General features: G+C 41.8%; 1 protein-coding gene across 1 annotated transcript; it reads left to right on the top strand.

The window, feature by feature from the left end:
• Positions 1 to 15,787: 15,787 nt before the first annotated feature.
• Positions 15,788 to 16,778, top strand: LOC147431555 (dirigent protein 6-like). Its single transcript, XM_086493681.1, has one exon. It carries the CDS (start codon positions 15,788 to 15,790, stop codon positions 16,400 to 16,402), a length of 615 nt encoding a protein of 204 aa, XP_086349807.1. The 3' UTR covers positions 16,403 to 16,778.
• The last annotated feature ends 791 nt before the right edge of the window (positions 16,779 to 17,569 follow it).

Raw genomic sequence — 17,569 nt, 5'->3', positions numbered from 1 at the left:
GCTTGCTTCATACACTCTACATTGATCAAGCTTTAGCTGGTTAACCTGTAGAGAAAAGCAGTGAAAAAGTTCTCTCAGAATTTTAGTCTGATAAGCCCTGTTAAACAACCTGTCATTTCGGTCAGACCAAATGATCCAGAAGAACTCCCCTCTTATCCTATTCCAAAAAACTGACAATAAAGACACTGAATCCCCTAAAATAAGTTGCTTCCAACTTAGCATGAGTCCTAGTCTATCATTTAGAGGAGACAAAATCTCTATGCTTTTAGGACAGTTAATGAAAAGGTGAGGGATATCCTCTTCGACCCTGTTGCACCTCAAGCATACCCCATTTCCTAAGCCTACGATCTTCATTCTATGGCCAGTCCAGACTGCTTTGTGCATAATTAACCAAAGTGAGATGGAATGTTTTGCTGGGAAACCCCTATTCCATATAGCTTGGAATTTGAATGTCCATTGCCTACGGTCTTGCCTACGGTCAAGTGAAACTTCCCATTTCCTATTAAGTGCAATGTGCAGAGGTTCCGTTAGGTTTGGGGTCAGAGTGGGAGGGTTAAGCAGCACACTTCCATTTGACCAATAAAACGCCTTGGAGGAGGGGTCGAGTTCACTTGAGAGGGTCCATTCTAGTTCCTTTGGGAAGAGGGCCTTCCGTCTTTTGATTAGTGAAAATTCCCAGGGTTGTAAGTTGTAGCAACTTGTGAGCTCGGTAAGGGATAGCCACCCGTGCTCGAGCTTGTGCCACAGGTTTTTTCAGGTTGAGATGCCTTTGTTGTGGATGAGTTTGGCTGTCCTAATCTGTGCCTGAATGAGGGGGGGGGGGGATCGGAGGCATTGACCACTATAAAGATTCATGGGTTCTTAGATAGAGGCAGTTTTTGGGATTCCTAGTTTACTCTTAAGTGCTCTCTATATCTGTTCCAAGCTCCCCACAGTGATTTGAGGAGGGGGGAGCCACTGGGAGTTATCTCCTCAGGGCCAAAGAAGATGGAGATCCATGGTAGAGGGAGCATCCCCTTGCCTCCTTTAACTTTGAACTTGCTGATATTTCTGAATAGCAATGATGCCCATTCCTCTTTTGGATTGTCTAAGGCTTTGAGGATGAGTTTGACTGCAAGCTTGTCAGCCCATTTACTGAAGTTAGGGAGTCCAAGTCCTCCTTAAGTCTTGGGGAGGCAACAAAATTCCCATTTGACCTCTGCTAGGCCTTTTCTCGTTGGGTCCCCTGACCAAAGGAAATTTCTAGGGGGTATCCAGAGCAGGAGAGAAAAAATAACACGTAGCATGAGATAAAATGCTTAATGACCAGTGCTCTTCCTACGATATTGGCCTGGAAACCATTCCATTGATTTAATTTGGAGGAGAAGCGTTCCAGTACCCATTGCCACCTTTGGGCCATGGAGAAATACCTAATAGTCTGAAGATGACCCCGTCTTGCAAGATTGTGCAGCCTTGATCTGTGATCCATCTAGGGAGTGGAGAGAGGGAGGCCCTGATTCCAGTCTTAGCATGGTTGACCAGAGATCCCGAAGCTGTGCAGAATGTCTTCAAACATCTCCAGAAGCTTTGAAGTGTCTGTTCATCATTATTGAGAAGACCATTGGTGTTGTCAGAGCGAATTGAGAAAGGCATTGTTGTTTGCCATCTGGTAACAGTATACCTTTGAGAACCCCTTCCTTCATTCTGGCTTTAACCAGCCAGTTGAGAGAGTCTGCAGCAGTGGCAAAGAGTAGGGGGGCAAGGGGGCATCCTAGCCTAATCGAGTGATTGAGAGGGAATGGCTCCGAGATGCCATTGTTAACTGCTACTCTTGCCTGTGCATTCCCTAAAAGAGTCATAACGAATCTGATTATACCTGGTCCGAAGCCCATCATGGCTAGACAGCCGAGTATGAATGTCCATTCCAGTCTGTCATAAGCTTTGTTGAAGTCAACTTTGACAAAGACAAAATCCTGGCACGTGTCTTCTGCGTGTTCTATTCCCTCCCACAATGCAATGACTGCCTCCATGATTCTCCTTCCTTTGATGAATCCTTTTTGTTCTGTGCACAGCCACTCAGCAAGGGCGGGGGAATATCCTAAGAGCTACGGCTTTGGCAAATATTTTGTAGGCTGAATTTAGCATGGTGAGTGGTCTATTCCCTCCCACAATGCAATGACTGCCTCCATGATTCTCCTTCCTTTGATGAATCCTTTTTGTTCTGTGCACAGCCACTCAGCAAGGGCGGGGGAATATCCTAAGAGCTACGGCTTTGGAAAATATTTTGTAGGATGAATTTAGCATGGTGAGTGGTCTCCAGTTTGCAATGTTCTCTTTGGGCCCCTTCTTATGTAGAAGTTTGATGACTCCAGAATTGAACTGAACTGGTAGGGCTCCTTGCTTGACTGATTCCTCCCAGACTTTTAGGAGGATAGGAGCAAGCACATCCTTGAAGGTCTGGTAGAATTTTGCCGGGAGTCCATCAAGGCCAGGAGTCTTCTACGGCTTTAAGGACTCAATTGCTTTTTTGATTTCCCAAATTGTGATCCCTGAGTCTAGTTGGACTGCTAGGTGTGAGGGGATCACTCGGTTCCTACAATGTCTGAATTGCTCTCGAGCTGATTTTACCTCCTCATTCAGAATTTCCTTAGGACTAAAAAGCAAGGAGAAGTGCTCCTTCACAATATCCATATTTTCACATTCATTACTGGCCTTGCCCTTAGGTCCCCCTAAAAAAGGGATGGCCTATCTACTATGCTTTTTTCTGAGGTTTTGAAACATTTCTTTAGTAGGTTTGTCTACTTTGCCTGCCCACCAGTCCCTAAAGAAGACTGTAGCATGTTTGAGGGTGAGGTCCTCCTCAACCTGAAGTTGGTGCCTTAGGGTGGAAATCTTGTCCTGCGTATCAGTGTTAAGGCTTTTGCTACACTCCAACTCATCCAATTAAATTTGATCTTTGTGCTTCCTCCTTATTTCTGTGACTTTCTTTCTGCACATTATTAGGTTTTTATGAGTATTTGCTATAGCCACTATCCATGCCTTGGATGGAGTGAGACCCTTTGAAAAAGCATGTACCCAGATTGCCTTTATGCTGGTCTGTATTTCCTCCAATTGAAACAGGGAGGAGTTCGTGTGAAACCAGTGGTTCATTATTCTCTTGCATTTGTCATCCAGGGTAATCACTAGAGGATAGTGATCCGAGGTGCAAGAAGTGATCCTAGGTTTGGCCTTGATTCTGTTGAAGCTTCTGGCCAAGGCAGTGCTTAAGTAGCATCTGTCTAGCCTGGCTTTTCTAGCATTAAGGCCGCTTGAGTAGTTCTGCCAAGTGAACTCTCCAGGAGATTCGACATCCCATAGGTCAAGGTGATCCTTTAGCTGGTTCCATTTATGTCGCTCTTCTCCATTGATGACATTACCTCGGTGAAGAAAACGGTCTTCTATGTTTTCTACCATATTGAAGTCCCCAATGAGAATGGTGGGTTCATTTAGGGTTGTAAGTTGTTGCCATAGTTGGGTTCTGTCTCTGACAGAACCTCTTGTGTAGACAGACAATATCATGCATTGAACAGGGGACTCTACAGCCACTCCTACCCAATAGGTACCTTTGCTTGATTTGGTTGCATTCACCTTCCATGATAGAGGTATGCCAATGGACGTAATTCTTGGCAGATGAGCTCGTGAGCAGTCAATCAAGGCCTTAATTGATTAGGTCAAGTGTTGTGTGTGTATACACACGTGACACACACCACAGGAGTTTGGGGGGGGGACCAGAAGTCAGGCTCGTCAGAATTCCTGAATCTCACCGTTACTGCACTCGACACTTTTTGACAATCACCAAGAAATTTTTTTATTTTTTTTAAATCCATCTCTGGAAAGGTGAGTGCCCCCCCCCCCCCCGCCGACTCCTCGACCTATACCTCTTGTAAATTCACCAGCTTTTGAAAAGCTCGGTTTCTGCGTATATGATTTTTGTCAAAGAGTCCATAAATGATGTTAATGTTTTACCAAAACAAAGTGGTAGGAATCAAGAAGAATTAGAGTACTCTAATTTTCTAAATAGATTCAAAGATGTTTTTATCGATGACATCCCTATGGAGTTACCTCCAAAACGAGGGGATGATGACCATAAGATAGAGCTTCTACTTGGGAGCTCACTGCCTAATAAGCCTCCTTATAGAGTTTCTCAAGCTCAACAAGAGGAGATTATGAGGCAAGTGCATGAATTGGTAGATAAGGGAATGGTGAGGCCTAGTTCCTCTCCCTTTTGTTCACCAGTCCTACTAGTGCAAAAGCGAGACGACACATAGTGTATGTGTGTCGACTATAGAGCACTAAACCAGATCACTATCAAAAACAAATTTCTAATACCATGGGTAGAAGATCTGTTTGATAAGCTACAAGGCTCTACTACTTCAGTAGGATTGACCTAAAAAGTGGCTATCATCAAATGTAAGCACTAAAACATTTTTTTGAAAAAAGCTGACGTGGCAGCGAATAATACGCACGAATAAATCTTTAGAACGTATAATCGACTATTATTCACGAATAAAACGAATGTCGAATAATGAATCATGCAACCCAGGCTAGCACACCATATAGCAGGTAGTTAGTATACATTTAGCATATACTGTGCTAGTTAGCACACCATATAGCAGCTAGTTAGTATACAGTTACCATATACTGTGCTAGTTAGGATACACTATATGCTAGTTAGCATGTACAGTATACGCTAGTTAGCATACATTAGAATCTTGTTAGTAAACAATTAGCATATATTATGATAGTTAGCATACACTATATGCTAGTTAGCATATACTGTATGGTAGTGAGTATCCAGTTAGCATATATTGTGTAACATTTAATGGCCTAAAATCTTATTTGTAGCGGAAATTAGCATGAACATAGTGGGCATTTCATTAGAATAGATTCCTAATGAGGATTACAAGAGTGCTTGGGTGGAGAGAGCAACAAAAAGCATAACACCTAATTAGATAGCATCGACAATACTTTCAAAAGAGAGAGCAATTAAGCTATTGACAACAGTTGAGGACCGGATTTGCATGGAGCCGGTCCCCCCTCCAAAAGGCTTTGTATTATGGTTTCTCCCATCAAGAGAGACATTGTACAATACAATTCTTTGTGTTCCTTCAAGACTAGCTAGTGCAATGAAGATGGAAGCTTCATACGCCAAGCAAAACACTTAATCAAACACAAATTGAATTATCCCCGTTCTCAGACCCAAGACCTCACACACCTTCGAAGATGGTGAGAGCTAGCAGGGTATGAGAGTAGATTGAGAGGAAAAAGAAGTATCTTACGAGAAAGAAGTACATCTCCTCACATAATCACTCATATTAGCATAGCTTAGCTTAGTAATTAGCTTGGTAGAGAAGATGAGCATGCATTGAAGCTTGGCTCTTGGTTGGATTTGCATCCACATGCCAAGAGAGTGTTGATGTAGGCTTCTATCTCACAAGCTTGGAGTAGGTGATGAGCTCTCCATTAAAGCTTGGGAGGAGATAGAGTATTTTCCCTTCACACATGGTCAAGTGTGAGAGTGTGAGTGTCAATGCCAAGCAAAAATCAGCCCCCTCTCTCTCTTGGGCGAGCCCTAGCTGCTAAGTTAGTCTGGCTTTTGCCTCATTGGACCTCCCCAGGTCAAGCCAATAGGGATTAAGCAGCATAAGTGATAGCCTTCTGACATGTGTCCCCCTTTCCCCTTTTGTGAGAGCTTTAGATAATTAAATAATTAAACTAAACTCTCATTGGACCCCTTTGCCTCCTGGCCAATAGGAATCAGGCAAGCCATGGGGCTCCTGAATGCTCATTGGACCCCTTGGGAGACTGCCCAATAGTCTTCTAGGACACTTAATTCTTATTGGTTTCTTTTATTAAATGTTTTTAAATTAATTAAACTAGATTTACTCTAGCCTAATTCTCATTGGTCCACTTCAAGGGTCTTCCAATAGGAATTGGGCATACCTTGTGGGCATCTGGCCTAGGGAGCTGACATGTGTCCCTCATTCCCTTTGTGTAAAGGGAGCCTGTGTGTGTGTGTGTGGCTTTCTCTCTCATCCCCTAGCTTTGGGGCTCGCCCCCTCCCATGTAGGGATGTAGAAAGACTTTTTGGGCACACACTAAGCATCCAATTTTCCCTAAGGTTGACCTTTGGACACAACCTTTGAATTTTGGAACCTTAGCATTTTGGAAGTCTTAATGGGCTGAACCTTAGGGTCTTTTTAGCCCGTTGTTTCACATGGCTCTTTTGCAGATGGCCCCCCCTTTGGATCCCTATTTTCCCTCCTTTGGATCCCTACTGTGGCCGGTCTGCTAACTTAACCAATATTCTAGCTTTTTCTCCCTTGGCACTTCCCCACATTAAATGATCAGTTTAATATGAGAAAATCATTCAGGAGAATTAGATATTGATTATTATGACATATTGTGCTAGTTAGCATACACTAGCTGCAAGTTAGCATATATTGTATGCTAGTTACAATTGATACACTATTTTGGAATTAGGGTTGCAGGAAAATGCACGCAGCTTGGAGAAGACGAAGGAAGCTCAAGGCACACAATGGAGAGTATATTACTTAGTGTGCAATGGAAATATAGATAGCCCTAGAGTGATGGGCATATATACAATGCACGGGGGAAAAACCTCCTAAAGAGGGAAAAAATGCACGGTCCTAGTGTGTTCACACACATCACTACCACATGTATATGGTAACGAATCCCCCCTGGAGTGATGCGGTGAACGAGAGCTGGCACATGAGTAAAGAGAAGTGCCATGCTCTAAGGACATGATTAGTCCACAAAGGGGAGTAAGCCCAAAGATTTGTGGAAATCTTCGAGCTTCTCACGAGTCAATGCCTTTGTGAAAAGATCTGCAAGGTTGTCCTATGTTGTCACATAAGCCAAGCTGATCTCTCCTACTGAGAGCCTCTCCCTGACATAGTGGTAATGCACCTCAATGTGCTTTGTGCGAGCATGAAAAACTAGGTTCCTCACAACTGCCAATGTGCTTTGACTGCCAGTGTAGATAGTGTTGGCAGTGTCCTGTCCAACACCCAAATCAGCCATAAGGCATCTGAGCCATACACACTCAACCGTAGGTGTGAAGACTTCCTTGTACTCAGCCTCACAAATCGAAGTGGCCATAGTAGGTTGCTTCTTGATCAACCATGATATACATAAACTTCCAAGCATGAAACAAAAATCACTTGTAGGACACTCGCGTGTCAAAACAACCAGCCTAATCTAAGTCCAAAAAAGCATGTAAGTCTAGCGGCAATGATCCCCCCTTGTAAAGTGCCACTAAGGTAGCAGAAAATCCTCTTGACAGCCTGCCAATGCTTAGACCCTGGTCTATGCATAAATCTGTTGACTTGTGAGACTGCAAACTGAATATCCGGCCTCGTGTTGCATACATAAATGAGGCATCCAACTTCACTTTGGTAAAGAGTGACATTTGTAGGATCACCAACATCATGAAGACTCAATTTCAAACATGTTTCCATGGGAGTGGCAATAATTTTGCAATCCTCAAGTCCAAACTTACATAGCAATGTCTCTATGTAGCTTTTCTGACACAAGACAATACCACCATCACACTGCTTAACCTGTACACCTAAGTAATGATGCAATAGCCCCAAATCTTTCATCTTGAAATTAGTATTCAAATCAGCCTTAAATTCAGCAATATGTCTGTCATTTGGCCCAGTGATCAGCAAATCATCTACATAAAGAACCACAATGAGAAGTACATCACCCTCATGCTTTACATACAATGTGCTTTCTATTGTATTGTTATGAAAGCCTCGTTTGACCAAATGAGTGTCAACTTTCTCATACCAAGCACGAGGAGATTGCTTCAACCCATACAAAGCCTTCTTACATCTAGACACTTTGTCCTCTTGTCCTTTCTTGACAAATCCGCGAGGCTATGTCACATAAACTTCCTCAAATATGTTACCATTCAAGAAAGCAGTAACAATGTCTGATTGATGTACATCCCAACCAAAATGATCTACCAATGCACATAGAAAATGCACAGTAGTCATATGACAAGTGGGAGCAAAAATCTCTTCATACTCTATGCCCTTTTGCTGTGCATAACCCTTTGCAACATCACTATACACAAGCTGCAACCTGTATGTGGCCCTAATTCTTTTGGGAGCTTAGAACGCTACATCTTACCCAAAATAGATTCCTCACAGGTGTAGGTTTAGGCGGCAAAGAAGCAACCATAGCAGATTTCTGCAAACACAGTAAAATGGAAAAATTCAAATGACCAAAATGTGCATGCCAAAGTTTTGCATCTAAAATAGCCTTTGAATCCAAAACTGCATTTGCAAAATTCTACCCATACTTGTCATACAAAGTGAGCTTATACAGCCCACGGCACAAATGCTCAGATGCAACAATTTCATCACCAAAATTGAGATCATGTACAGTACATTTGTCATCCACAAATTTGATTACAAGACCAAGTCTAGCAAGTGCAGATACAGACAAAAGATTCTTCTTGATCCCAGGTACATAAAATGCATCAACAAGTGTGAAAGAACTTCCATTTGCAGCAGTAAGCACAATCTTTCTAGCTCCCTGAACCGAACAAGGGGCATTGTTGGCACAAGTGACTGAATTCCCATGAGGGATAGACTCGAGAGAGGTGAACAATTAATGATGTGAGGTAATGTGCTTTGTAGGACCACTGTCAAAATACCACACATGTGAATCTGTAGCAAATGACATGCATGCATCATGGACAGTAGGATTGTAAGTGCACTCTGCACTAAAAGCCCATTCTGCATCAACATCAGCATCACAGTCTCCTTTCACAGAAGACTTAACAATGGTTGCATTTGTAGTGGAACCACCCTCTTTCTTCTTAGCCTCTTTGGCCTTCAACTTAGGACACTGCTTGATCAAGTGATCATTAGATTTACAATAATGGCAACGCATCTTCTTTTTGCCCTTATCACCTAGTGTGTTCACACACATCACTACCACATGTATATGGTAACACATTGTAGATAGTATACAGTTAACATATACTATGCGAGTTAGCATACAGTATATGCTAGTTAGCATATACTATATGCTAGTTCACTTTATGCTAGCTAGCACACACTTTGTAGAAGCTCCAAATATACACACTGAAGAACTGAAGGCACCAGTTCAAAAACTTGTGGTTGTCCTTGTGACAGAACACATGCCGACCCTCTACATTGTATTTTATCATTTCATCTGCATATGCAAGGGGCTTTTCGCCAAAGCGAGTCTCTACCACCCTTACCAAAAGACGGTTGAGATCTAGTAAAAGAGCCCTTTTTTCATCACACAGTCACTTAGGCACCTATATTGGGTCTAGAGAAGGATACCATTTAGCATATATAACCTCCCCAGATGGGTGAACATAATTTAGGCGCTCAAAAATTATATGGGCACGCTGTGAATATCGTTCGAGCCACTTCTCAATCTCCAACTTTTATCTCCTTATCTGCTTGGCTTTGTGGACTTGCCTTTTTGAAACTTTCTGCCATTGCATGGTCACCTTTACATCAGGCAAGGAAACTAATGCCAGGTTCTCTTCCTCTACAAAGAAACAGCGATACAAATTGAAGAAGTTCATAGATTGGCAGAAAATTATAATGGACTACTAATCAACATTATATTACATAGACATTTTCACCAAGAAAATCAAAAAAGTTACAATGTTAGCCACAAGAGGCATTAGTTTTTCAAAATGGCATAGCCATAAGAGTGAAGGGCACAAGTATGGGAACATTAAGTAAAGTCCAAACAACTGAACGGTGACAGTTGCCTACTTACAATACAGAATCTAAGGAAAGGTCATTGACATAGTTTTTTGCAAGCTCTTGAGTGGGTGGCTTTCTTTTCACCTTTGGTGCTTTCAGCTTTGTCCTCCATATTCTTTGGGGAACCATAGCCTTTGCTTGCAGTTTCTTTGGGTACCTCTTCAAGGCCCACTTTTCTCTTTGCCTTAGCCTTTCACAAAAAACCCTCGAGAGGCTTGTTATCACCAACTTCTTGCATGTCCTCTATGATTTTAGTCTTCAAAGATTCCCTTGAGGCACTGGCACTAGCACTAGACATTGTTTGTTGAGAAGTTTTTACTATTTCAGTTGCAGCAAGCATGTTATCACCAGCTTCCTACGGGTCCTCTATGTTGTTAGTCTTTAATGTTTCCCCTGAGACACTGGCACTAGCACTAGCCATTGTCTACTGAGAAGTTTTTACTATGTCAGTTACAGCAGTCATGTTATCACCAACTTCCTGCGGGTCCTCTATGTTGTTAGCCTTCATGTTTCCCCTGAGGTACTAGCACTAGCACTAGCCATTGTCTGCTGAGAAGCTTTTACTGTGTCAGTTGCAGCAGGCATGGCAGTCGAAATGTTCTCAGTTGCAGCCTTTCCCTTACCTTTGGTGTCATGCACACTACCCACATCATGTAGGGGCTTTGAGAGGCCTGCAAATAAAAAAATTCTTTGATTACACCCTTTACAAGCATGTCATGTATGCTACATAGTATGTTTGATATGCTGACTATGTGTGCAGCTAGGCCAGTATGCTAATTAGCATTACCGTGTATATTAGCTAGCATAATCATATATGCTAACTAGAATATCAAGTATGCTAACAAGCATACCAGGTATGCTAAGTAGTAAACCTTATAATCTCTAAGCAATTCAAGTGTATCCACAAGCTTCTGTGTGCTTGCTAGAGGACAACATATGCTAATTAGCATATCCAACATGCTTAATAGCATATCAAGTATGCTAATTAGCATATCCAACTAGCATATTGGACATGCTAATTAGCATATCATGTATGCTAACTATCATTCCAGCTTGCATATCCGGTATGCTAATTAGCATATCCAATATCCTAACTAGCATACCTAGTATGCTAACTAGAAAACCTTATAATCTCTAAGCTAATCCAATATGCTCCAAAATGCTTACTAGCATATAAATATTGGTAATTAGCATATCCAACATGCTTAATAGCATATCAAGTATGCTAACTAGCATATTCAGTATGCTTATTAGCAATCCATCTAGAAATCCAATATGCTAACTAGCATACTGAATATGATTAGCATTCAATATGCTAACTCCGGTATGCTGATAAGCATACCCCATATCCTTACTAGCATACTGGATATGCTAATTAGCGTCCACTCATCTAACTAGCATATCCAGTGTGCTAGTTAGCATACTAGATACGCTAATCAAGTAGGCCTACTAGCATATCTAGTATGCTAACTAGTATATTGGATATGTTAATTAGCGTATCTTGTAGGCTAACTAGCATATTGGATATGCTGATTATCATATCTTGTATGCTATCTATTATTACAGCTTGCATATCCGGTATGCTAATAAGCATATCCGGTATGCTAATAAGCATATCCAGTATGCTAACTAGCATACCTAGTATGCTAACTAGAAAACCTTATAATCTCTAAGCTAATCCAATATGCTCCAAAATTCTTACTAGCATATAAAAATATTGGTAATTAGCATATCCAACATGCTTAATAGCATATCAAGTATGCTAACTAGCATATCCATATGCTAATTAGCATATCTTGTATGCTAATTAGCATTCCAACTATCATCCAATATGCTAACTAGCATATTGGACATGCTAATTATCATTACTCAGGTATGCTAATAAGCATACCCAATATGCTTACTAGCATACTAGATATGCTAATTAGCATCCACTCATCTAGCTAGCATATCCAGTGTGCTAGTTAGCATACTGGATACGGTAATCAAGTAGGACTACTAGCCTATCAAGTAGGCCTACTAGCATATCCAGTTTGCTAACTAGTATACCGGATATGCTGATTAGCATATCCAATATGCTAATTGTCATACTGTATATGCTTACTAGCATATATAGTATGATAACTAGCATACTTGGCATACTAATTAGCATATTCATTATGCTAAGTGGCACACCTTTTATTCCCAATATGATCAAGCTTGCAAGACTATATGTCATGTATTCTAGCTAGCAAGCATACATTCAAGTATGGTTTCTTACCAATCTCTGGTGTAATTGGATGTCGTTGTGTTGCAAGGTTGCACAACCGTGCGGTAGGTATGCTTCTTTTGCGAGAGGGAGCAACACAGGTGGTCTGAAGAGAGCATGTCAAGCAGCAAAGCAGAGAAGGCAATAGTTATGCTCACAAGGGAGCTTGACCATTGCAAGGAATGGTTGAACCTCAAGGGGCAAACCATAGCCAGTACACATGTTTGTTCCGATGTTGTCTTGCACCTCTCTATCCTTCGTAAAACTAGCAAGGGCTAGATTAGTTAAGGCAGTCTGGAGAAACGAGCACTACAGCTTGGACTGCATGTGCATCAGAAGTTCAAGTTGGCTTTCAGAGTTCTGTACCTTGGATTTTGCAATGTCCACCTCAACCTACAAAACCAAGATAAGAAGAGCATGGTAAGTACATGAGTTAGCTGAGCACGTGTACCAAACATAAACTGCAGAGATGAAACTTACAGACACTTACCAGTTAATAGGTTATGTCTACGTCACTATCCATGGGTTCATCTTCACCAGGAGGAAACCCCATAGCCTCTATGGTGTCTTTGGTTGTCTCTATTCTGATTTCAAGCTCCATCTTTCACCGGGCATCCACATCATTGCTTTGCAATAGAGCCTGCAAGTCCATTTCAGCTCCTTGCAACCTCTGTCTCATGGCCATGACAATAGGATTGACCTTCGCATTTTTTGCATTCAAATCCCTAGCAAGTTCCAGGGCCTCTTGCACATTGTTTAGATTCTGTTTATCATATTGTAGCTGTGTTTTCATATGAAGGACAGTTGTCTTCATGCACTGCCATTACTCCAACCCACAAAATGAAGAAGCTTCCATCTCCTGTCGACTATCTTGATGAGGCAGAAGTGTGGCCTTGGTAGATTTGGTAGTACTCTTTCCTACCAATGCCATGTTCTCCTCACAGATGTCAGCAGACTCATCCTCAATTTTTGAAGCTAGAAGCTGAAGATTGCGTATTCTCCACTTTTTAACATGGCCCTCATAATAGCCCTTCTCTCAAATATCATGCAAGTATTGCACCACCAACTCGGTCCAATTGAACCTAATGGCTGTCCCATTGCAATCACGGCAGGACTGAATTCTTTCACGAAACCCTTTGCAAATGCAAAGGAAATTTCCATGTTGGTTGGGGCCTTCTGGTATACAATGTAGTGCAGTTTCATCATCAACTCATACATTTCGGTGCGGATGGTACTAAATTTGATGGGGTATTGTCTCGGATCCTTTGTTTGTTTGAACACACCGAACCATTCGGGATCAGCGACCTGCTCCCATCTAACCATTTTGGGATCTAAACCCTCCATGGAAAGGCCATAAGCAGCATTGAACTCTTCCAAAGTTGTACAAAATTTGTCCTGCATGGGGATCCTGACCTTCGGAGCTTTCCATCGGCCTGCACACATCAAAGGGAAATGTGCTCAACTGTATTGTATCCAACAAAGGGAAATGTGCTCAACTGTATTGCATGGAAATGTGCTCAACTCTATTGCTCAAATGTGCATGGAAATGTGCCCAATTGTATTGCTCAAATGTATTGCATGGAAATGTGCTCCATGCTTCTACCCTCCTATCAAAAAGACTATTAAGACACACAAAATGGTAACCCTCTTCATATCTCAGATTTTCAAACACCATGGATTACCAACATCGATCGTGTCAGATAGAGATCCTAGAATGACCAATAATTTTTGAAAAGGTCCCTTTGAAAATCTAGGTACAAGGTTGAATTTCTCTTCGGCCTATCACCCAAAAAACAGATGGACAAAATGAGGTAGCTAACCTTACAATTCTAGATCTACTAAAGACCTATGTCAAAAAAGTAGATCAACTATCACAATGGGAGAAGTATCTACGGCTTGTAGAGTATGTGTACAATAATACTGTCCATACTACTACAAGAAGTCTGAGACACCTTTTGAAATCATTAAAAGAAGACCAAAAAGTCCCTTGCTACTTGAGGTACATGGGAAGATCTTTGCTGACTGATGAGGATAGTCGAGACCTACAACAATCTTTCCAAAAGATTAAGGAGGCTATATCCATCTCCCAACAAATGCAAAAAGTTGATGCTAACAAGCACAGAAGGGCCTTAACGTTCAAAGAAAATGGTTAGATGGCCAAGCTGCCACCAAAATGAAGCTGACAAATGGTTTCTTTGTGGGTTAAACTTATTGCAACTTGCTTGCCAAAGTGGTGTTCAGAATGGTTTATGTGTAGGCTGAAAAATGACTCAATAGGGTTGAAAAATGATTGGACGGTGCATTGAACTTAGACCCTAATTTTTGCCAAAATTAGACTGAAGATTGCTGGAAAATTGGTCAAAATTGTGGGCTAAAAATTGGCCCAAGATGGAGCCAAAAAATGGTTCGACTTGTAGGCTAGCATCAAGCTCATGTAAGGACACTTGAAATTTCACACATATACAAGGAGTATTGAATTTTGCTCCAAAACCCTAAAAGAACACTTTTATGTCATGTTACGTCACCAAACTTGTGCTAATGAAAGAGACTTTGAAAGAACAATTTTTTCCTCTTTGTCCGTGTTTTCAAGATTTAGATTGTTTCATATCAACAAAAAATTGATTTAAGAACTAAGTTATAAAGCTCTTGTTCTTGTTGTAAAAGTTGTTTTTTATCCATAAACCTTAAACTCTATGCAAAATATTATTTCAATGAGAAGGTATATTCAATTTATGAAAACATTGTTAAAATTGCACTAAATTTGTATGATTTCTCCATCTTAAAACGTATCACCATAATTTTCGTATGGATAAAAAATTTGGCTATGTTTAGTGATTACGAAACTAGTGTTTTCGTGTAAAAGCTTAATTGCTATAACGCCATTCGATAGTTTCCCAGAAGAAAAACTAATACAAATACAAATGCTTGACATGGGGGGTGGATATCTCATAGCCTCTCAAGGTCAAGAGGTAAAAAGCTAAATTAAACACACTTTCTAAAGTCATCCAAATCTTGAAAATCTCCAACACAACGCATGAACATACTCATAACGTCCCACACGAGCTTGGCCTTGCATTCACCATCACCTTGGCTCTTCCCCTCCAGCTCAACATCGATTTTTCATGCTCACCCTCATCCAACCTCAAGTATTGCTCTTGCCCTCGGTCTCATCCACACCTCCCTTCATGATTTTGATATTTCATTGCTTCCAACCATTGCTAAGATCTTGAAGCAATGTGTCATAGCAAAGTGAGGGGGCTGAAACGAGAGAGAGAGAGAGAGAGAGAGTAATGAATGAGATTATGAGAAGACCAAAATTCACGTTGTAGGAGGATTTTCCAATGTCAATGCCCACGCTTCATTGTTGCTTTCAAAAGATCTATTGAAAGTCTCTAGGTGGTCATCATGGGTGCGTATGTTAGACTTTACTACCTACGGCATAAGAAAATCAATTGTCCTTGGGAAGCGTGGGACTCGGCACTAACTGCACAAATAACGTAAAAGCGTTCATCGGTTAAAACTGTAAAAGCAGGCGGACAGCACGATTATAGAAATAGCAAGTTGCCGGCAGCCGGCCAAAGACGTACTGGCTAGAGGTCGCCTTCATGGGCGCGGCGCTTTGTCTTTGAGGTGCTATCAGCCTTCGGTCGCAATATAAGTCTTTTTTCTGCAACCTTCTCCCTGCAGTGCGCATTTCTTTTATAGTAGCGAGCGCTGCCTAATTTGCAATACAGCGATGGGCTCTCCGCTTGCGCATGCGCTGTTAACAGGTCTAGTGGCCTGCATTCTTCTGCCACATTACGCACTAGCGCTCGCTGGTATCGACGGTGCCCTCACCACCAACGCAACAGACATTGTGTCCTGCAGGACGCGGGCGGCCACTCTGTGCGGGCCCAGCTCCTTCACCTTCTACCTGCACAACATTGTCTACACCCTGGTCGTCGACAACAAGGAAAACTTCACCTCTGTGTATGGGCCGCCGCCCAATGTGACATGGCCCAATCCTTACTCCTTCGGCACCACCTCCACTTTCGAAGACCCGCTCACCATCGGCCCCTCCACCACCTCGCGGCAGATAGGCATAGCTCGCGGCTTCTGGCAGCTGGACAGCAAGATAGGCTACACGCTCTTCCACATCTTCACCGCCAACATCACCGAAGGCAAGTACAAGGGCACACTCGACCTCTTCGGCCAGCTTCGCGAGGCCGACCCCGTGCGCTACATGAGTGTCATCGGCGGCACGGGCGCCTTCCTGGGCGCCCGTGGCCTGGCCACTTGCATCCTTCTTGGTATCGACCACACGCTCCCTCCTAAATGGACCCTCTCTTTCGATCTCGACCTCTACTATTAGCCCGATCTTGTTTTTCTCCAAACTCATTTAATCCTCCTTGTCTTTGAGTTCAACTCTCCTAGACTCATACATCTTTAAGGTCTCTTAAGAGGGTTTCCAGAGGGTGAGTTTCTTAACTCACCATACTCCTTTGATTTTGCATTCCCACACGCATAAAGGAATTCCCTTTATTTGCACAAGACCCAACTATAGAAATACTACTTCTCCTTTCAACCAATAGCAAGAGAGACTTTGTGAAACTGCGCTCAAACTATCCAAACTATTGCAAAAATGCAACAGTTTCACAAAAGAAACAAAGACCTCCCGTATTCACGATTTCAACCCCTTTTTAGTCCTTGTTCCTTTTGAAAAGGTACAATGTGGGAGTGCTCTAAGATAGTTTCATACAATGTTAAAATTATCTTCTTCTTCTCTTCTTCTTTTTCTCTTGTTCTCAGTAAAGCATCTTAATTTTCAACATCCTTGCAACTTGCAAGACTTAAAGTTGACTTTCTCCCATGAATTTTGATTAAATATATGTGACTCTTAGTTTAAAGTTATCGAGCTTCAAATGACTCTCAACGTGTAGAAGTTGAGCATCAATAGGTTCTTAAGTTGTGTAGTTCAAATGACGCTTAACATCGCAGAGGTAAGCTTCATTGTGCAAACATTGTTAATTCACTCTATACGATAGTATATTGCTACAATATAACAAGTAGCACCTCTATACATTTGAAACAGGAAGAAGCTCATATTCAAAATTGCATAGTATTTCGAAGTATCTAATCTGGAGATAATAAGAACAGTTTGTAAGTCAAGCCTCTCAAATGTTTCAGTCCCATCCATACCCAAGCTTGAGTGTGCCTTGAGGGGGCTAGGGTTCCAAGAGAGGCTTGTACACAAACAAAGAGGATACAAAATCAGTGGTGGTAAACCTAACCTCTTGAGTGTTTTAAGCATCTCAATGCATGAGTCCATTCTTCATCCTTCTCCACTGACCGTCTTCTTGCTCCAACACCATGACTAGGCTCAGTGCTCATACACACAATATCATCAAAAAGAGCTACATTCAGTTTTGCCTCAAATACCTGAAGGTTCCTAGACTTCCAGACCTGGTTCAGGTAGCAAAATCTAATAATTTGGGTGCACACCAAAACACCATGTCTTTGGAATCCACGCCCTCCCAAG

The sequence above is a fragment of the Adiantum capillus-veneris genome, chromosome 21 (genome assembly GCF_014529385.1).
Source record: "Adiantum capillus-veneris isolate H3 chromosome 21, ASM1452938v2, whole genome shotgun sequence".
NCBI lineage: Eukaryota > Viridiplantae > Streptophyta > Polypodiopsida > Polypodiales > Pteridaceae > Adiantum > Adiantum capillus-veneris.
The sequence above is the reverse complement of the archived record's forward strand: the minus strand, read 5'-3'. Positions and strand labels throughout refer to the sequence as shown.